The sequence below is a fragment of the Amyelois transitella genome, chromosome 7 (genome assembly GCF_032362555.1).
Source record: "Amyelois transitella isolate CPQ chromosome 7, ilAmyTran1.1, whole genome shotgun sequence".
In the NCBI taxonomy this organism is placed as follows: domain Eukaryota; kingdom Metazoa; phylum Arthropoda; class Insecta; order Lepidoptera; family Pyralidae; genus Amyelois; species Amyelois transitella.
The window spans coordinates 3590282-3613968 of NC_083510.1; the positions used below are offsets into that span (position 1 = coordinate 3590282).

Sequence of the window (23687 nt, forward strand, 5' to 3'; positions counted from 1 at the left end):
AGTATCGGGAATGGATTATTTATTTATGGTTCCAAATTCAAATTTTTGTTTTTTTTGTTGTTGTTAGATTGGCACAACTGTTTTCCATTTTGGCGCGGAGTTTGAGTTGCATCTGTTGTTTACATTAAATACAGTGCTATTTTTAGTTATATCATATCTAGTGTGTATTGCTAATTTCATAATGGATAAAAACATCGAACAAAGAGTTTGTCTTAAATTTTGCATTGCCAATGGAATATCGTGTTCGGAGTCACTGAAAATGTTACAGAAGGCTTACGGTGAATCGACTTTATCAAAAACTCGTGCTTATGAGTGGTACAAAGCGTTCAAAAGCGGTCGAGATGTGATGGAAGATTTGCCTCGCTCTGGTAGGCCATCAACGTCTGCAACTGAATTTAACATCGCAAAAGTGAAGGAAATAGTGACTGAAAATCCTCATTCAACTTTGAAAGAGATAGCCACCGAACTTTCTGTATCTCACGAGTCGATCCGTACCATTTTAACTAATAATTTGGGTATGAAACATGTTGCCGCTCGGCTAGTCCCAAAAGACCTGAATTTTTTTCAAAAACTCAATTGCATGAGAGTCGCTGAGGACATGCTAGAACGAGTCAATTCCGACCCAACATTCATGAAACGCATTGTTACTGGTGACGAGACGTGGGTTTACGAGTTTGACATGCAAACTAGTCAACAAGCTTCGGAGTGGCGCCTTCCAACTGAACCTAAACCGAAAAAACCACGCCAAAGTCGTTCAAAAGTCAAAGTCATGTTGACTGTTTTCTTTGACTATCGCGGTGTTGTGCACTCGGAATTCTTGCCGGAAGGTCAAACGGTAAATAAGGAATATTATTTGAGAGTTATGCGGCGTTTAAGAGAGCAAATCCGACGAAAAAGGCCAGATTTGTGGAAAGAAAATTCTTGGATTTTGCACCATGATAATGCACCTTCGCACAAGGCCATCATTGTGAACGAATTTTTAACCAAACACTCAACAAATACCATCGAGCAACCACCATATTCACCAGATATGGCTCCAGCCGACTTTTTTCTTTTTCCTAAACTCAAATTACCACTTCGTGGCACCCGTTTTCAATCGGTAGAAGACATAAAAGAGAATTCGCGGCGAGAACTGACCTCAATTCCGGAAACAGCGTTTAAAAAATGTTTTGATGATTGGATTATTCGTTGGCGTAAGTGTATCGTTTCTAAAGGAGCATATTTTGAAGGTGATAAAATAAATTTGGATGAATAACAAACAGTTTGTGTATTATTGATCTTTTCCTGCTACTTTCTTGACAGAGTAGTATAATATCTACGGTCCAAAACAAAGAGATTCGCTTAGAGATTTTTTCAAAACCTAAATATTTTAACATTGCCCTCCCAATACACAACATTATGCATGTTAGGAAAAACTATCTCTTTTAAAAAATTAGGTGAATGTACTAGTAGATTACTGCGGAACAATTATAAGTTGTCGATCCCGGCGCATGGGCTGGCAAATTTTTCAATCTTTTCACTTATTCTCTGATTGAAAAGATAGAAAAGGCTGCACGGGGAAATATTTTAGGAAGTGACTTTTCTGAACCCTCTTTAATTTGTGTGCTATTCTAGCTTCAATCGGAGATCGGCAATCGAGCGAGAGGTAATTCAAACTGGGGTTGAAATATGGGCTTCATAATTAAATCCTATCCCAATTTTTCTCTTTGAAGTTTTGGAGGTACGCTGTCGAAATTAGGCAGTAACGCCATTTTGATATTGTACTTGTAAAAACACTTTAATCGACTTACGTGGGATAATTCTTTCAGCGTGTGGTTTAAAGCCCAATTTTCAAATTCGCTTTTCTTTTCGAGTTTATAAAACCAAATTTTTTATTTAAATTACCATCGTGGCGAGTGAAATTTTGGAATCAAGCTCAGGCTTTAACCGCTATATGGAAAACAAAAATACAAGTTATTAATAATTCCTTACTGTTAGGCAATAGCAGAGATAGATAACGTAGCTCATTCAAAAAAATTTTGAAAAGAATTGAAAAAAAAATATGCGGAACTCTATCACTCATCGACCCACCCAAACTATGAGCAACTAAAACATATTTTACGACTGGGTATTTGCTGTGAAAGTAGCTATTTCCTTCCTTAATTTTCCGCCTAAGCAGCTTACTAAAACTTAAGGGACTTTTTACAACTGTGACCCACTTAGAATCGTGAGTTAAGATTTTTGTTTCTGTGCGAATGCGTTAAAATTTGGCGGTCGATCGGCCGGGGTGGGGCGGAGAGGAGCCCTGACCTACTTTTACATTCTCCCCCCTCTCCCCTCACCCCTCTCGCGTACGCACGAGGTCAGTGTACTGCAGTTGCAAGCCCCGAATACCCGCAGAGGTGATTGTACTTGTGCAGTGCAATGTGCCCCGAAATTTGCATTCAGTCTGCTTTCGTAGAACCTTTAAATGAATTCTTGAAGAAAATAAAATTTTTAAAGTCGACATATTAACATTTTGAGAAGAAAATGTTTTAAAATAAGACATTTTTACGTCCCGCTGACCAAGGGTCTGGTCCAGAGGAAGTATCTTAAACCAATCTCCCTCTCATCTTAGCGTGTTCCCAGTTGCATCCTCTGCCATCAGCCTGAGGTTTCTTAACAAAGTAAAGAAAAGTCGAGCGAAATAAATATGTATGGATTATTCCTGGTAAATGAAATCGTGTAGTTACTGCCTACCTCTCCGGAAAAGAGGTGTAAATTATGTATGAGAAAGAGTAGGTATATCCCATAGTCAACAAACTAATATAACTTTTAAAATCGGTACGTTTGCCACCATAATTCTCCTGAACTTTGTTCCGGCTACGACTTTTCTAGGATTCCGTCTTTGGTCACGGTCTAAGTCCAGATCTGATAAAGTATCAAGAAATGGGTAGAGATGAATGTAGTTTAAAGCAAACCAACCAAGCCTTTTATTACAAACTCATTATTCATCGCAAATTAACTAAAACTGACCAGAAAATCTTGTTTAATAAATACTAATTACCGTTACCACCCCATTTCGGTTTATTCACGTTCCATCATAACACCGGCATCATAATTAAAGTGATTATCGGCTTCATAAAGAAAATTAATCTGTTGCAAATTCAAAGTAGGCAATTTATCTCGAAAGGCCTTATCACACTAGCGATTTTTGCACCCCGTTTCATGCATTTTTTTCACACAACGCACTTTTGTATTCAATTTCAGGTATCAAACATTTTTTTCAGTCAAATAAAGATACAGGCTTTTACAGTAAATATACATTATTACTTACATATAATTACGTCTTTATCCCTTACGGGTAGACAGAGCCAACAATCTCGCAATAACTGATTGGCCACGCGTTCAGCTGTAAGGCTGTACAGTAAACATGCTCAAAAATAAGTGGAAACTATGTTTATTATTTCCTGGAATAATGCGACTATATAAAATAATTTGATTACAGCATTTTGGTAAAATGCCATCAAAATCCAATGTCTTTCATCAATGTCCAATAGAAATGAAATCGAAAATGGGTATCTGCGTTGAATGAAAACTTTAGCGTAATGGGAGTCTTAATCTTAAGGAACACGCTCCGTGAAAACTCTAAGAGAAAGCTCGTTAATTTATTTCCTCCTTTTAAACTTGCTAGTAACTCGCCAGTATGATAAGACCCTAAGCATCCGCCGCTGATAAACGCTTGCTTAATTAAATCTGGTTAACCACTACAGTTTCCGTAGTTTCCATGATTTTTTGTTGAAGAATTGGTGTGTATTTTGTTGTAGACGTTATGTTTATATACTTACTAGAAAAATCACAGCACTTAATTGTTACTGATAACACAAAAGACATTTCCATAAAAAAGAAAACAAAAAATACGATTGTTATAATAATATATGGCTCTATGTAAAGTACACATATTGCGCGCCAAAATCAAACAATGTTCTCCACATTCTTTTTTTATTTTATTTTTTTTTTCTTTTTAGCCAGTATAAATTAGAATGTGTTCAAGTTTGAAGACGGGATCAATAGAAAATATATAACTAGTTTATGTACGTAGTATTTTTACATATAGTATATATAGGTACTTATAATCTTAATCCCTTACGAGGCAGACATAGCCAACAGTTTCGAAAATCCTCCAAGGCCACGTTTAGTCGAAGGGCTTTATAATGTAATTGACTTTCAGACAGTGACAGGCTGCCCATTGCAAAAAAATCTTAATTTATAGGCATTTCACTTGATTGACAAAAAATAATTGCACAGGAGCTCTGTGCTTTTGGTTTTAAAGCTAGAGTAAGTACACTAAAACATATAAAAACAAACATAAATCACGCCTCTTTGACGCAATGGAATAAGTATATAAGCACGTACATAACCGTAGTAACATGCAATAATTACTAAATGTGCATCTATTTTTTATTGTATCTATGTAGCCCACCGCAAAAACATTTTTCAGAAATATGTTAAGTTGATTTATTCACTCCGCAGTATAACAGCGCATGAAACAAAACGCCAAAAACCGTTTATAATCCCGCATCGCATCGGACGTGATCCCGCCTTTTTTCATTCGCAAAGCAATTACATGACTTTCCATAACTTTACCAACAGCGACTTTGATTCATTGTAACAACGTATTCACAGACGTGACTACACTGCAAAATGTAATCTTGTTGCAACTGATGTAAAATCTATTTTCAATCGACTGACATATTTAATATCCAGCCGGCGCCGACGGGGCAGACAGACAGATAATAGAGTTCTGCTGGCTGTCATGCTATCGGCACTTATTGCCTTTGGAATTAAACTTGAATGAGAAAAAGTGGAATGATGTGACATTCATTTGATTGAGGTACGAACGAGTATTTTCTTTTCTTGCGGCAAATCTCTTTTAGTTTTCTTTTCAGTTACAATTTACTTTTCAATTTCACACATTTATTGTACTTGTTTGTTCGTTCGTTCGTTGCTGAAATTTCGTTCACGTTTTGTATTGATAAGAAAGTAATTTGTTTATACAACTATTTGTTTGTTGTTTATTTATATATACATACACATAATCACGTCTTTAAACATTATGCGGTAGGCAGAGCCAACAGTCTCGCAAAGACTTAAGTGATACTTTGATACTTATCACTAATAATTTAACACTTAAGTGATATTTACGTACTAATATAAACGCATGACTCATAATTTTGTAGGTGATCGTTTACAACAACACAATAGTTGAAACTAAAGTAAAGATCACACTTTTTAATAAGTGTAGTAGACTAGTACTCAAAGGTAGCCCGGTCTATTCATTACCTTCGTTGCTCGTCAAATTATTTATTCAGAAGGCAATCTTTTCAATGCTCGAAATAACTCGAAAGGTTGGTAGAACCCTTCTTGAAAGCAGAACACAAATCACACATGTGACTGCTATGACAGCTGACTGATAACTGGTAGAAATAATGAAAAAATCTAAATAATTAATTTATATCGATTGTATAATTAAAATATAAATAATATAAATATTAATTTATATTGATGTTTCGACTTTGCTACTTCCGAAATCTTCGTGAGCATTGTCGTCCATGCTCTATTTTTTAATTGGTTATCAGCTATTTATAATTTTACATACCTATATGCGGAAAATTTAAAATTCCTTAGATATTAAATTCAACCTCTTGAAGCCTTTTACTAATTATTATTAATAATAGAATAGTTTTTTAGTTTGTCTGTTTTTATACTAAACATCAGATTCCAAATATCCCTCATATTTGAGGATTCATAAGTCATTTATCTAATATATATTCAAAAATTAAAAAAGATTAGAAAAATTGGCATGCCTTGAAATAGTGTACAGTCTCAGTATTTAAATGGAAAACAATTCAGAGTTTGAAGAAATTATTCTTAAAAGCCTTGGTTTTCTCTATATTTATCTGTAAAGTATAGTATATAATAAAGGTATTTATATATTTTTTAATATTATTTTTAATTGCAAATCAAACATTGTTTAAAAAATTACTTTTACGTTGCATATTAACCAAAAATCTCTTTTTTAAAAAGTAGCATAATTTCTCCCCGACGGCCAGCCAATCAGCTTGCAATTAACAGTCGTGACTGTTTAAAAATACAAGATACAACGATTGTCGGTGAAACTTAGCGCAGCATACACTGCCTCGTCGGATCGATGGACGGTCGTACACTCAATCGATATCCCGTACAACCGCCTCAATGGCGTGCGCGCGCCGTTTTTCTTACGTAACGCCCAGTAAGAACACCTGTTGCTTAATACTACCACCCAGTTATAACCCTACTGTTTTCAAAAGGCGTCCCTACTCTCACGATGAAAGCTAGGCGACGGATTTTGAACTCGGCTGGGTAGCTGGTGTCAATGCACCGCGGCAACCTTCGCCAATGCACTCAAGGGTGCATAGTAGCGGGCAGCGCAGGGATGATAATGATCTTCGTTAGGGTTATTGGAAAACCTAATTAGAGTTTACAACTTATAAACCTTTATTATTTAGTATATTTTTTTTTTATTTTTTACGGTAGTTGAATATATTTCTTTAATTATAATTGTTCTTTGTAAAAGTTACAAAATTAAATTAGGACTGTGTTTCTAATTGGACACACTGGCCACTCTTTCCCGCAGGGGTAGGGACTACATTCTTCCACTTGCCACGATCTCTGCATATTTCCTTCGCTTCATTCACATTCATAACTCTCTTCATGCAAGCTCGGCGGTTTCGGGTACTAAACTGCAGTACAAACTGAAAATTTCCATATGCACAAAACGTACTGCAGCAGTCAAAAAATAATTTGAAAATTTCTTTTATAAAAATTTGCATACCTCAAAAAAAACTACGCTGCAATCGGCTGACTAGAATTGGACCATATTTTTCTATGAACAAATAAGAAAAGCCCTAATATTTACATACATACATACATAATACATAAACTCACGCCTCTTTCCGGAGGGGTAGGCAGAGACTACCTCTTTCCACTTGCCACGATCCCTGCATACTTCCTTTGCTTCATCCACATTCATAACTCTCTTCATGCAAGCTCGGCGGTTTCGGGCACTTTTGACCTGACCCTTCACCAGGACGTCCTTAATTTGATCAAGATATGTTCGTCTAGGTCTTCCCACCCCGACCTTTCCCTCCACACTCTCCTTGTATATCTGCTTAGTCAACCTGTTTTCATTCATCCTCTCCACATGACCGAACCATCTCAACATACCCTTTTCTATTCCTGTAACTACATCTTCTTTCACATCACAACATTCCCTTATCACGCTGTTCCTTATCCGGTCACTCAATTTCACACCCAACATACTCCTTAACGCTCTCATTTCCACTGCATTTATTCTGCTTTCGTGCTTCTTTTGCCATACCCAACTTTCACTCCCATACATTAATGTCGGGACCAACACGCCCCTGTGCACAGCCAGTCGAGCCTTTTTGGATAGTTTCTGACTGCTCATAAAGGCATGCAAAGCTCCATTCACCATGTTCCCCGCGTTCACTCTCCTTTCAATATCACTATCACACTTGCCATCTGATGTAAACTTTGATCCTAGATATACAAACTCTTTCACTTGCTCAACTTTTTCTCCTCCAATCAAAATATTACATGCTGTCATTTCTTTCTCCATTTCAAAAACCAGTGTTTTAGTTTTACTTACGTTCACTTTCATTCCTTTCTCTTTTAAAGCTTCATGCATACAGTTTACCATCTCCTGTAACTCCTCCGCTGATGACGCCAGTATAACCTGATCGTCGGCATAGAGCAGACATTTGACGAGTAATTCATTCATCCTTAATCCACTTTCAGACTCTTTCAAATCTGTCAAACAACTATCCATAAATAGGTTGAACAGCCACGGTGACGCAACACATCCCTGCCTAACACCTTTCTCAATCTTAAACCACTCAGTGTGCGCTCCGTTTATCCTGACACAAGCACTCGAATCCTCATATAAGGATTTCAGTGCTCGTATCAAGAGACTGCTCACCCCATGCATAGAAAGTGCTGACCATAATTCATTCCTCTCAACTCTGTCATAGGCCTTTTCCAAATCCACTAATCCCTAATATTTAATGTTTCAAAATATTTGCTTGTTGATAGCAAGTTCACCGTCGACCGTAATAATTAAATAAAAGTGTCATTTACTTCTTACATGCCGTTTTTATAAGGCCCAATGTTTCAATTGAGAATAAATCAGGACGCTATATAAAATAAAAAAAATTTAAGCTTAGCTTTTTCATTTAGACTATCTCTGCCCGTTTTACGATAGACTAGTATGCAAAATACGGTTCAATTTAGACCCGAGGCAAACCAAAGCATAGAGCAATATACTTTCAAGAATAATATAAAACGAGCAATGCTTTCGGAATAATTTATATTAAGTATATCATTTGAATTGAGAGTGTGAATGGAACGGTTAGAATGGGAAGGTACAAACGTACCTTGATCAAATTAAGGACGTCCTGGTGAAAGGTCAGGTCAAGAATACTGAAACGGCCGAGCTTTCATGAAGGGAGTTATGAATGTGAATAAACCGAAAGAAGTGTAGGTACAGGGATCGTGGCAAGTGGAAAGATGTAGTCTCTGTCTCCGGGAAAGAGGCGTGATTTTTTGTATGCAAGCATTTATGTATGTATATATTTGCATTTTTAATTCGACGGTAACAACCTATGCTCCTGTCAACTAAGGCTTTAAATGACATGGACGATATCACTTCTAAAAAGAGTTATTCATAGATCGAATGTGAAAATTTAACTATTATCATTTGACGGCATTTTCCATCAGTTTCCATTATTTTACAGCGAGAATGAAAACGCATGACATAAAATTGCACCATGGACATAATCATTTTAGGCTACAAAGGAATATAGTCGATAACCTGATTAATCATAAAGAGCTTACGCTTGTGATATGAACAAATGGTCGTCTGGTTTTCAAAGATAGACATTTTCTTTTTTGATCATAATCAAAAGGCCGGGCTCCTCTCCAGAGAGGTAAATATGTAACTGGAATTAATACCAAGAGAAGCTGACTGATTCGTTATGAAATACGAAACCTTAAATGTTTTTTTTTAATCCAATTCTCAAATATAAGTAACTCTTAAATGATTATAGTCGCTAGCGTAATTTAACAAGTTCAGCTTAATCAATTATCGATGTAAATGAGCCCTTTTCTTCTATTACAAGGTTACACTGTCTAGACAGGCGCCGCTGTGAACTGAGAGCATCGGGCAGTGACGTCACTAAACCTTCAATTGAAGGACTAATGGAGAGCAGACCCTGTGCTAGCCACATGACCCACTTTAGTTTTACTCTTGGATAACGTTTCATTTGCGATGGTATACACTTATCAATGTGTTCTATTGACATATATAAGATCGATACTGTATATATGAGAAACCAAAATTCAGAAAGATTAAAACAATTTTTTTTTAATTGGCCACCGTAGGCATTTTTTCACACACTTTTAAAAGACAGAACGGAACGTTCCTTGTTATGGACATAGAATCCCTGATAAAACCAATCACCTCTCCATGTAATTTATATGGGAAAGAGATAAGATATTTTTGCCCCGACCAAATAGCGACGTTCATTACGAGTAGACGAGTATATATATAAAATTATACTGTGTATCTCCCAGATAAATAAAAAAATAAATATTTCATTCACGGACAAAGAAAGATGGGGTTTCTTTTCTAGTATATCTGTCCAATTTACGCTAATAATAAGTATATGAATTCTTACGCGTCTCTACGTCGTCTCTCTACAAAATATGTATATAATTATCTATTATAATAAAACGCATACTAAGTAATGCTTTCCTAAAGATCTGAAATCGACATACGTACAAATATCACGTCTATATCCCTTGCGGTGTAGACAGACATCAGTCTTGAAAGTCTAAAAGGCATCGTTCAACTGTATGGCTTTATGATGGAATTGAAATTCAATAGTGACAGGTTGCTAGCTAATCGCCTACAAGAGGAAACCCAAGTATATAAGCCTATCTTTTTGTCGCTTTTTACGACACTCATGGGAAGGATATGTACCTAGTGGTTCTATTCTAAATTGCCAGAAACCACACGATGCTCGAGATAATAATATATTTTCTATCAATTGAATAACACAAATAAATCTTCACAGGCTAAAGGTAGCGTTCTTAAAGACCTAACTTTAATCTCAATTCAATAATACTTAGCGCAAACAATTCTCATAGTCTGCAACTAATAGGCAAGCAAATAACTTTTTAAGTTATTTGCTTGCCTATTGTTGCGTAGACCAGTTAAAGTGATTTCTCTCATTGTTGTAAATTGACCCATTTGACAATTCGTCTGTGTAAAATAATCAAGAGCTAAGTAAGATTAACTTCTAACTATAAAATTTCTAATTAATCTTCACTACAAGACAATAACACTTCACGTGGTCCTTATAAAGGTCCTTGTAAAACTTTATATTTTATTTCTTTATTTTAGTCATTATTTGAGATTCAAGCAATTGTGTAACTTTTTACTAATGTTTAATTTCCCTCTTCTCACTAACACAAACTTTACAATGATTATGAAACATTACTAGATATACTTACTTTCCTATCGTGTCGGAATTTCAATTATTTTTTTATATAAACCTATTTTTTTTTAATCCTTGTTGTACTGAAGATAATCGACTTACTTTTCACCACAAAATAAATGATGTTCATATTAAGATTTAAAAGAAGTCGCAAGCTAAGCTAGTTAAGAATTAAGGAAGCTACTGATGTAGCCCCATTGTTCTGGAGTATTATTTAGCAAGACAAACACAAATGGCCCACTCGGGATCGGATTAAAGGAGTAAGCAAACATTTTGTATGAAAAAGGGGATCAGTTTAATAATAATAAATAATAAATATATACGGGACAAATGACACATATTGAGTTAGCCTCGAAGTAAGTTCGAGACTTGTGTTACGAGATACTAACTCAACGATACTATATTTTATAATAAATACTTAGATAGATAAACATCCAAGACCCAGACCAATCAGAGAAAGTTCGTTTCTCATCATGCCCTGACCGGGATTCGAACCCGGGACCTCCGGTGTCACAGACAAGCGTATTACCGCTGCGCCACAGAGGCCGTCTTGAAGCTTAAATTATTCCATAGGCTGTTTCCGAGTTCCAAACTTGGTGCTAACAATAAGAACGATCTTGTGTAAATGACAATAGACCCTCAATTCTTCGTTATGGCACAGTATAATTATACGATTTACAGAATTCTGTGCCTTATTATAGAAGAAAGTTATTTTTGGACAATCTATGTATGAGAATAATTCTGTAAAGAGGTATTGAAATCAGACATTATTCAAAATTGAATGCGTAAAAATGTTCTGCAAAAAAGGCTTAAGTCATTTAAAATGTCAAATTGATCTTTTTCGTTTAATTTTTTACATTGCAATAACTATATCCTCGTATGTGGAATTCACTTTTAACAGATATTCGGGTTTTGATATTGAACTATTATTATAAAAAGTATAGATAGTGCCGCGTAGTTCTGAACCGATACAAAAAGAATAGTAGGTACTTTCCCATGGATGTCGTCAAAGGCGACTAAGGGCTTATAAACTTGGGATTCTTCTTTTAGGCGATTGGTTAGAAACCTGTCACGGACGGGTTGTTAGCTAGAAAGTTAATTCCATCATCAAGCCAAAAACCTGAACGGGGACTGTCAGTCTTTTCAAGACTGTTGGCCCTGTCTACCCCGCAAGGGATATAGACGTGACTATACGTGTGTATGTATGATTTAGTATGCTTTGCATCGTGTAAGTTATTTCCCCCAACATTTGCAATGAAACCTTAGACAATATTGGGATTACCAGTTGACGCCATCCATGAGTCATCGCTAACCTGTTTTGTTTCTACTTTAGTGCCTCCAACCCTTCGTAAGCCAGTCCTTTGTGGGGTGAGTTTTGATATATTGTAAACGTCTTATTTCAGAAATCGCTATTTGCTGAAGTAAAGCAACTATAAACATAATTTTCTTTTAAGTTTAATTTGATTTCGGAAACTGTAATGTTGCAATCTGGTTTCCAGGTGCAACTGGAAAATAACGATAGGAGGGGAGAGTGTGTGTGTATGAGACATTTTCAGTAATATAAAGATTGTAGAACATAACAACACTAATAGAAGTCGTAATTACAAAACTCATTTTGATGATTGAGATCCGAAATCTTATTTTTTCTTAAGTTAACGAATTAAGTAATGAGCCTTTGATTTTAAGATGCAATGAGAAAAATGATAAGAGAATAATAACAATTCATACTAATATTATGAATGTGAAATTATGTTTGTTGATACGTCTTTAACGTCAAAACATCTGAATTTTACAGAAATAGTATGAAGTACGGAGAGAGACATATGGGGTGACAGAAGAACATTTTTACGCGGGTGGAGTCGCTGACGATAGCTTGTACTAAATACAAGGACAGGTACATAAGAATTTAACTCATTTTACCGTGAGAGAACGCGCCCGTGATCATGTTATAAAAGGCATTATAAGCCCGGCGCCGTGGGTCTTAAGAAGCAATTTTCAAAATTTGATGTCACCATTAAGAGTACTTGGGCCCCGCGACACGTCGCCACCATTAAGAACTTTTTGCTCGAAGCTTTCGCAACTTTTCTCTTCAAAGCGATGTGTGACTTTGATGGATATTCCTTGAATGTTTAAATTTTATTTCCATTTAGAATACGTGTAACTATATTCACTCTATTATGAACAACTTGAAGACCTAAATTGCATCTGACCAATATTGTCACATTAACCATAAATGAAAAACATTGAACATTTTATTTGTAATATCTGTACATACCAACAAAAATTTTTTATTGCAATGCAAAATTCTGACGAACCATCACACCCAAACCAAACTTTTGACAGCCACTTCTGATTTCTAAATAAGTTTTCCATTAAACCTATTATAAGACCTGTAAATGTCGAGTTTAACTGAATCCAAAATAACTCCAGACTTTAAAGCATCCGAGGATCCTAAAATAACAGGGACCTCTATAAAAAGCCTGCTGTCAATCTTGCTACGCTTTGATGTAAATTAAGTTAAAGCATAATCGTCCTTATGGTTTTAAAATTAAGAGTGACGTGGGTATGACGTCACAGTTCATTAAGGCGGGTACACGTGTCGGCTGCAGACGACCCGCCCATTGCCCGACGCGGCTAGACGCGCTTAATGACGTGAAAATTGTCTTTGAGTGTTTTTAAGTGCTACTTATGACAAATCATGGAGCGAAATTTTTAAGATATTGTAACCTTTGACTTTGAAAAATAATTTATGCGTGTAAACTTGTTAGCAGTTTCATCATTGAAACTTGCCACCTATTTGTACAAAGTCAGTCAATATTTTAACGATATCGAAAGCTAACTTAGAAAGAACTACAGGTCGAAACTGTATTTACACAAAATGTTATCAAAATTAGTCAGATTTATTACAAGCTTAATTTAGCTTTATCCGCACTAATATTAGTCTATTCTGTTGTCAATTTAAAGTAAGGTCCCCATATGAAACCTACATGACAAATTGAAAAATCTAGACCTAGTGGGTTGGGACGTGATCTATAATTCCAAGGGGCAATTCAATAGTGCAAGCAATACAGCAAATCGATGACATTAATACGGAGCATATGATCAAATGATCTTTATTTTTGATTTTCTTTAGGAAATTACTTTACCCAGTAGTTTCGGCTGTGCGTTGATAAGTGAGTCAATCAGTCAGTCAATATCCTCTTTTATACATATTTATTTTGTAAATACCTTCATGGTTCTCAATTTTGTCTCAAGCTTTTAGTTCTCGAAGATTACGGCCCTACTTTGAATTAAGTGGTACATAAATATGCAGAATGCACGCTATCAGAAAAGCTTGGTCATGTAAAAATTTGCATACAAATAGATAAAGTCTGGAAGAATAACCTTTGTATCTTATATGCGATGTGATAGCGTGCATAGTTTTATTTTTATTCAAGTATAAATTTTTTCCTTTAATCCATGTTCGTAGCCGTTGTATGCAGCATGTTAGTAACATGGAATTTTTTTTGTCTGATGACCAGCTGTGAATTAGATTTTTCTCCTCTGTTCATAACTTTTAGCGAGAAATATTCTTTTGATTTATTAAAGATTTAGGCACTTTTAGGTTTGAATCACCTTAAAGGAATTATCACTATTGTAATGAACTCGTATAAAAAGACTAATGAATGTAGAAAACAGACGATGTAAAGGTCTGTAGATAATTTCAATTATAACAAGTGAAAACCAATATTTCTTGCATGCCGTTTGAAACAGTATTTTACCTGATCATCCGCAAAACCAATGAATTATTTTGTGCCTCGTAAAGAACGTTAAGCCAGATAATAATTCTATAGATAACATCAGAAGTTCTAATTTTGTTAAGGTTAGAAACTACAACACCAAGATATTATTTGCTCTAACACTCACTCAATAGTCTTCTCATCGGTCTAATGGTAAGCATATCACGTAAACCTACTGAATTTGCTTCAAACATGCAAATTAAATAATTAGTCAAAGTAGTAAATTTCTAGGTAAAAATCCTAATTTCCAGAACAATAAATTTCCACCTGGAATAATTAGCGAATCTAGGCATAACTCACGGTGTCTTTAATTTCCGCAAATTGAAAGATAAGTGAAGCGGCCACCGACGCTGTAATGAATTTTAGAGACCTCTTAAGTGATAAAGGAATGTATATTAACTTAATTATATATGAGAAAATGAAGAGAATTCTTGGAATTTCACGCTGTCCGACCAATTTTCATTTTATTTTAATAAAGACTTTCATCTACTGGTTGACTGTAACAAAGCTTTTCCCTGATGAAATTCCCAGGTAATGTATGTATGTAATGTAATGTATTTTTTTATAATTGTCAAAAATAAAACTTTGGACTTGATACACACAGAAATTGACAAATCAATATTTATTACTACTTTCTCTCAGAAACAAATCCTGTCTGATTTGCTACAAAATTTTCCACGTAAATATACAGTCAAAAATTCTAAAGCCAAACAAAATTTAGAAAAAATATGATATTCTCACGAAAAACAAACTCCAAGCACAGCAGAGAGCGTTAATATCAGTGAGTGACATTCATGTATCACTCCATAAACCGAGGCACATACTCCGAACATAAAGAGCTGTGAGACAAAACGTTCCGTCTTAAGGCACAATGGCCTGCCTCAGTCTGACGCCTTATATCTCCCCCTCTTCCCACTCTCAAGCAACTAGTGTAGCCAACCCCTCAGTTTTAACAGATTAGTTTTTTCAATGCCAAATCAGCTTTTAGTTTTGATATCCAAATTTTCACTTTCACGTGCTTAAAAGTAAAAAACACTTTCCTTGTTAATTTTTTAGGTAAAAACTTTTGGCAAAAAATAATAATTTTATTGATAACCAACAAGAAAATTAATCTCGTTCCGTTCAAGAAGTTACCATAACAATGTACGTCGAGGTCTCGAAAAACGTAGGTATATTATCAGGTATATGTAGTCTATAGTTAGTAGGTATAGTTTGCAACACTGAGACCAGCCCACCCCCTCTATCGTAGGTTTCAGCGAGCGACGTCTAATGCGTTGAAACCTAAAATTTGGTGCCAACTCGAACTCTCAAGCGCCAAGCAGAAAATATAATGAAAATCTCGACAAACGAAATTGACTCTTATTCTTTGAGTAAAAAGTGTGCGAAAGATAAATAAGATTGTCCCAGTTAAGTACCATTGGCGGTATTGATAGAATTTTTACGAGTTCATTTTTAAAGACATTTGATTTTTCAGTCGCAAAGCAAAAAAAGATTAAAGTTGTTCAAGAATTTAAAGTATCGTTTCTTTTTTTTGTTAATAATGAATAATTTTTGGGGGAATATTAATTAATCGAACGCCTACCACACCTAACTTTGTATTACTTATATCATATTACATTATCTTAATTATATTTTTTTTAATAAATATAAATACATCTATATTTTTCAACTTAAACTTATTTCACTCTAAAAACCACAGGCTCCGAAAAGCTGCTACTATGTGTGTTCTTAACAGTTCCCTGTGACCTACATCGCAATGCGAGGTCCTTACCCTAACGCAGATGGCGGATTGCCAAATCATAGGCGGTGGGAATTGTTCGATATAGCAATACGCTTTTTTGTACGAGTATACTGGTATTAAAACATGTCAATCGTGACTATGTACCTTAAAATAATAATGAATTCTTTAAATATACATAATTAATAAAATAAAATTTCTATCTCAATGGCAACACAGGTCGGTATGGCCTCCCATTCTAACTATTAGCTCTGTCTGCCCCGTAAAGGATACAGGTGTGGTGTTATTCGAGTATTTGCATCAAATCTTTAACTATAAAAATCGTTTAGTCATAAATTTTCGTAGAGGGTACTACGAACATCGTATGTATTGCTACAAGAATCGTAGAGCTTGTTACGAAAATCGTAGAGCTTGCTACGATGGTCGTAGAGGCTGTCGAAACTTTATCTCTTTATATAGTTTACTAGCGACCCGCCCCGGTTTCGCACGGATGCACTCTATTAGAACTAACTAAAGGACCGCCCGCAAAGCGGCTAAGTCTTGCTCACTTCGCAACGGGCCGTGCAGCAGAAATCGTAATATATTAATTTCACCACAACTTTAAAACCAAACGTCCAATTTTAATCATTCAAAGACCAAATATTATTTACATAAACTGTACTTATTGATGAAATTATTTATTTTGATAGGGATTAATAGCATGAGTAAAAAAACGCGTTTAAATGTAGACCAAAAAAAATTCAAGATTTTTTTAATAAAAATGTGGTTGTTGTGCCTCACTCGACATAGATAGGTATAGTGTGTCACGGACTTTTTTGTAGATATTTATAAGATCTACAATTAATTAAAACATTTTATGGTTCTATCTTTTGTAGTTTAGGCAACGTACGCAAAATAAGTAACTTTTTGGTTGATTTTTTTCAGTTTGTGTCCGAAAAATTCATATATATTACGGAACCCTATTTTTGTCCAAAATAAAATATAGTCTATGTTACTCGTGGATAATATAGCTTTCGAATGGTGAAAGAATTTTTAAAATCGGTCCAGTAGTTTTTGAGCCTATTCATTACAACCAAACAAACAAACAAAGTTTTCCTCTTTATAATATTAGTGTAGATTACTAGCTGTCCCGGCAAACGTTATTTTTCTATATAATATTTATTAAGCAATTTCTAGTTAAAAAAATGTTAAAGGTGGTATATTTACCCTTATCACTACGGGGTATGAAAAATAGATATTGGCCGATTCTCAGTCCTACTCAATATGCTCACAAAATTTCATGAGAATCGGTCCAGCCGTTTCTGAGGAGTACGGGAACGAACATTGTGACACGAGAATTTTATACATAAGATTTTATCTATTTTGCAGGGCTTTTAAAGTTCTTTTTGTTTCTTTTAAACACATATAACACGTTTTCATTCTGTTGATTAAAAACCCCTTTTCTCTTTTATCCTTATATTTATATTCATGATGAGAGAAATCTGCATTTTATTAGCTTTAGAAAATGCATGCACTACGGCCTTGCTTCGGTTAAATATATATATATACATGTAATCATACCGTTATACCTTTCGGGTTTGACAGAAACATAAGTAGTATTAACTTGATAAAAATGATTTCTCCAGTAATAGAGTTGACTGGACTAAATCTAAAATCTCTTTGATACGACCCCAATTTAACGTAGGTACCTATTGTTTATTATTTACTTTTCTTGTATGTTATTTTTCAATTCACATAAGTCTGTTTAATTTTTTTTTCAAAACTTTTCAAAATTACCTTACTAAACCACTAAATGGATTACGTTGCCAACAATAATACTATACAAGTCTTCCATCGTAATAATATTATTCGTATTTAGTATGGAATAGTGCCGAATCATGCCGTGTGGTCCTCTGCACTTTAAACCATATCTTAGTCATGGATATCGAATAAGGCGACTACGGGAAAAGCTTCTTAACATAGAACTCTTCTTGTATGCGATGGGCTAGCAACCCGTCACTATTTGAATCTCAATTCCGTCTTAAGCCAAACAGTTGAACGTTTCGGTGTTTTCAAGACTGTTGGCTCTGTCTACCCTGTATGGATAAAGTAAAGTAGTCTCTTGAAACACTTAACTTATACGTGGTACATTGTAATTGTAATAATTCCATTTGGAATATCGATTATGTTCTAATCGCACTGTGAAATCGTTCCAATATTGTTTTACTGGGGATTATGGTAATCCTATGCAATTATAAAGCCATTAGGTGTAAAGTCTATAGTCAATATCACAAGAGTATTGCCATATTCATTTCTAGGAATTTAATATTATGTTCTCATGTTTTACCTTTTAAATTATGGCATCTTGTTATTCAAAGGAACAGATTATTTTCAACCAATTAGTCCTTCATCAAAGCGGAGCGTCCTGTATAGAGATCAGGTCAAGAGTTGCCAAAATCGACGAGGGATTACGCTCTAAAATGAAAAAGTATTCAATCCCATCAATTTGTAGCATTTTATTTCAGTATAAGTTGAATCCCAGTAGTTCTACTGGTAAGGCTACTAGGATAAGGAGGAAAAAGTGATGTTATATATATGTAGACTTCGATACCAGTCGTAAAAATAATAAATGCATTAATGTTTTCACCACCGTAAAAAATTAAACCATATCGCCTTAAAATCAGATTCTGTTGAAAAAAAAATCAAATAACACTTCATTCAAGCGTACAGAAGTAGTATATTCAAAACCCACGTAGTCTCAAGTAGACAAAGCCCGTGTCGTCAAGCCATTCATGGATATTTGTCCTGAAACATGGCGGAAGGCTGTCCACCCACGCGTGACGTCATCGCTGCATGACTGTGTTATATGAATTGGAGTAAAAACACAGAGCAAGGTAGGCGTGACCATCTGTGGCCTGTGCTCTAGATAAGCTATCTGTGAATCTAGAAGCAGAAATTTTACTATTCCACATTCAAACTGAGAAAAATAAACTTAAATTCGACGCGTACGTGGTTTTCGTTATATTTTTTTTTTATTTGCAGCCAGTTTCCTTAAATAATTAATATTGACTCTTTTAAAAGTGACATCAAGGTAATCATGGACAATCTGTGCCGAGACATGAAGGAGGTGAAGCGAAGAACAAGGTACGCGTGACCGTCTTTTTTACTTTAGAAATAATATGCATAATGAGATATCTATGGTTTTAGGAGCAGGAATTTCGAATAACTATATTACAATAATCAACAGTTATTTTAAGTATTATCTACCAATCAATCTGATTAAAACAGATTGATTGATAGATAATAATTTGCCGCCAATTGTGTTATACAACATTTAATTTTGTGTATAATGAAATAAAGATTAAATAAACAAATAAACAATCCAAATTCCCATAACAATAAGTTCCTGAAGAAAAATGGGCTGTCATTACATTGTAGACAGCAAATAAACACGTACGGAACAAATTAGTTTGTTTAACGTGTTATTCAAACAAAATTAATGTTTTCGTCGCGCACGGTGTCGCTTCCAGTATATCAAACAAGTAAGCTTAAGGACTTTAATAGCCTTGGGTAGTTAGTAAATAGATAAATTAGACTTTAGAATTTTTTATTCATTTAATTTAAAACATCAATACTCATTAATTGATTGTACAGCTGAGCGTCGCCTTTCAGTCTTTCAAGACTATTGGCTCTGTCTAATCCGTAAAAGATAAAAACGTGATATCTATTAATTATTTGATTATATTATCAATTGTTTGATTAACTCAAGGTTTTTTTAGTGAAAAACTAACTTAAATAAAATTGTTTTAAACTGATGTTTTACTTTTACATTATAAAAATTATAAGTAAAGGTAAGATAAGTTATATGCTTTCTTAAAGCAAATCTTCTCATGTACTACTCTCTCATCAACATTACAATATCATTTATTTTGGCAATTTTCTGAGAAATCAATGCTTTTATAATTGTATTGTGACGGGTTCTCAAAATTTAATAACCCCGGAATTCGGGGAAACGATGCTTAATACTGTACTCAATCAGAGTACTCTTCACTAAAACACCCAAGTCATAGATATCAAGCTTTATACTCTGTGATTATGAAATTATTTCGAATGTACCGATCTATCAATTCATTATTAGGCCTGTTATTTCGTACGGCATCGAAACAAGGCCACGACGAGATTGGCGTAAGCCGCGTATTATGCAAATAGAAATGTTGTTTAGAAGTGACAGAATGAAAAACTCCCACATTGGCTGCAATCTTCATATTCATGTTATAACAGTCAAAGAAGCTTATCTTGTATTTATATAGCTGGGGAACAAATTTCTAATTGCACACTTAGAAACGGCAGGTCGAAAACAACCAAGATTGACATTGCTAAAGATACTTTGTGTAACACATAGTCGTATTTGAGTGGCGTTGTAGACCAGCTAACGTGGTTCTACAAATTTGGCCTTCTATCGGAGGACTACAACACTAAAAAAATATTATTTTTTGTTCCACTCCTGACATATTATATTATGGAAAAATTGTTCGAAATAAAAGTGTAAGTTAGTATAATAGACCTAATGTCATCCTTTATTATTAACTAGGGTTATGTGATACATCATAGCTATGTTAATATACGTAGCTTTATTTTCTTACATTCAGTGTTTCGTTCTGTGGTTACTGTTGAAAACCAGCACGTGTTTGAATAATGGAATTCAGTGGAAGTATCATGGATATTAATTTCATTACAATGTAGCTCCCAAGAAATTTACTTATGTATTTTGCACTTGCGCTTTGAAAACTGGTATAATATGCTTTATTGAAATGAATAGAAATATTTGCCTGATCAAATGAAGGCCAAGACGAACAGTTTTTTAAATACATGAAAAGATTAATGAATATGGAGGAGTAATGTATGTTAATAGGTATTTATACATCAGAGAACCATCATATACAACTTTATATCTAAAATAGACACCAAACTCCGTGTACATATATTAATTATACGTTACTGTACTTATCAAATTGTTCAAAAACTACTGGACAGCTGAAATTAAACAAAGAAACTTAAAAATGAATCGGCAGAACACCAATAGGAGAAACCAATAAACGATTAAAATAAGTTTTTTCCATTATTAATAAATACAAATTTATGCGTTGATGGAGATCAGGAGGGGTGAAAAGGGCAATAGTTTGTTTATAAATAAATCTACTTGGCGTGAATCAATCTTTCACCCTACATATCAGGAATGACCTATATAACGACGCGTGTATGAATATCGGGGCAACATTATATCATATTTTCGATTCTCGGCTGCTGGCTTTGTAGCCTGGGGTCAAAGGAAATAGAAGCATTGGTGATACTTCAAGTTGTTAATTCGCATGCCGTGTGGTTCCCTGCTTTTTAAAATAAGACCACTCTATCTCTTTTCCATGGATGCTAGAATTGGAGTCTAATGGACCTAGTGCAGCTTTTACCATGATCAAACATGGGTTAGATTCCCCTGCGAAGGTTAAGAAGGTCAGACGGAAATCGCTTTGTGAAAAATGGTGACCCCAAACCAAGATAATTGTCAAAAAGCTCCTTTCCAGAGAGCTGAGTATATTACATGAACTTTGGGGGACTAACACTAGGAAGAAGAAGAAGGCTTAGTAATCGCTATCGCAAAATGTTAGGTATAATAGGATCGACGATACCTACCTATCGCACCGCAATTTGCTTCAAAGTTTCAAATATTCTGATTACCAACATATATTTTACATACTGTGAATGGCTCTGGGAAACTTTTACCTTACCATCAATGAAATAATAAAATAAAATATTTCTAACCATAACATTAAAGTGAGTTATTTTTTTAAAATCTGCAGATAACCGTGGTGATCTAACTTAGCTACTTCGCTGGAGATAAATAACTGATTATGTAAATTGTTTCCAGGCTTCGTTCCAGTGGGAGCTAAAAATCCTGGATATGGCATTCAGGATTTTTTACCCTTTCCTTTCATATACTTAATGAATAAACATGTACAGAAAATAATAGCATGTCTGTGTCAAAAATTACAACAATAACACAAACACAATTACAACATTAACAGAACAGGTAAACTCGACAATAAAAATCAAATAAAAACTTTTATTCAAAAAAGTACAGTCATGTCTAAAACTGAATAAAGCTACGTACTGACTTTTATTACCGAATGTACCATCTCGAGATAAAGTAGAACACGTAGATAAAGAGGTCTTAAAGTATAAGAAGTCACGGAAAAGGCTTTACCGAACTCTGCGCCAAAAGAGGATCTTAAGACGAATGGGCGTAAATGAGATAAGCAATGATAAATGTCTTCTGAATGATGATTGGTGAACTCGCGGTTTTGAATAAAGAACCGAAATTCCATAAAGGCGATAAAATCTATGATTTATGAGATTTAAACTATAATAGTAGTAGTATTTTCTTATTACCTACTACAATAAGAAAATATTGCGCTTCTGATATCCGGTAGAAGTGGCAGCATATATAAAATTTATGAATGTACTTTTACATGAGTTTATATATCATTTCTTTAGTGTGGATAGTGTATATGTAATTTTTTTAAAAACATGTTTATTTTAATAATTGTGTAGTGTACTATTAATAATTTTGTGCCTTTATCACGATTCGCGCTTAGTAAGTATTAGGCAAGATGGCGATCTCTCTTAGTAACTCAAAGTTAATGAATTAATTTTTAACAAGTCTTACATGTTTACATATTGAGTAGCTTTAACTCAAATTTCAACATTATTCGAGATCAGATACTTAAATAGGCATTAAAATTTTTAATCGAAACTAGGACAAGGATAATTCGTTTCTAGGGCGGCAGGACACTACTCCTTTGAATAGGGACACCGTAATGAAACTTAAAAATCCTATAGGAAACTGTATTTGTATGACTTACCCAAGCTATATGTAAAATATATAGTAATATTATATAACTATTCAGTAACGGTGCTACAAATTTGTAGAGGCTGTAAGCCCGTAGCAGCTACGACGGCCATAGAGTATCGAAATTCCAGGAGTAACAAACAATCGGCTACAAAGATTCAAATCGGGCATATTACAAACACTTTGGAAACAAAAAGTCAAATCATCAGTTGCAAGGCAGACATGGGGTTTAAATCCACGAGGACCGAGCCGGGGTCGTCGAACGCCGTCGGCGTCCGGGAGGGGCGACGGTTTCGGCGCGCGCTATCGATCGTGACGCCTACCTTCCTGCGGCCGCAGCAGAGCATCCTCCGAGCACGCGAGTGTCCGCCCGGCGAAGACTTCAACCTGGTAAGTTTCCGCCACTGCATGGGTAAGGTTAACGCGGCGCCTGTGGGAGCGGCCGCGGGGCCGGGTGCTCGCGCATCGCGACGCTCGGCGTCGGGAGCGGCTGGCGCGTGTGAGCCTTCCTCGCGAAGTGCCCGCCGCCCGCCCGGCAGTGTTGCCAACTTTTGACGAAAATTTACAATTTTTTTTCTGAATTTCCCTGAATTAGAATATTTATTTTATTAATGATTTATATTCTTTTAATTCTTTATTATTTTAAATTATCTAAATATGAAATACACCAGCGGACGGGTGAGTAAAAAAAAACTTTCTAAAAGTACAGT

The 23687-nt window shown here is 35.0% G+C and overlaps 1 protein-coding gene across 1 annotated transcript in view; it reads right to left on the reverse strand.

Annotated features, from left to right (window-relative positions):
- Window positions 1-23469, reverse strand: part of LOC106141057 (rho GTPase-activating protein 100F) — a 39014-nt gene extending 15545 nt beyond the window's left edge. The window contains exon 1 of the mRNA XM_060945190.1: window positions 23301-23469. Coding sequence (XP_060801173.1) covers window positions 23301-23387 — 87 coding nt within the window. The 5' untranslated portion in view covers window positions 23388-23469. The remainder of the gene's footprint in view (window positions 1-23300) is intronic.
- Between the last annotated feature and the right edge of the window lie 218 nt (window positions 23470-23687).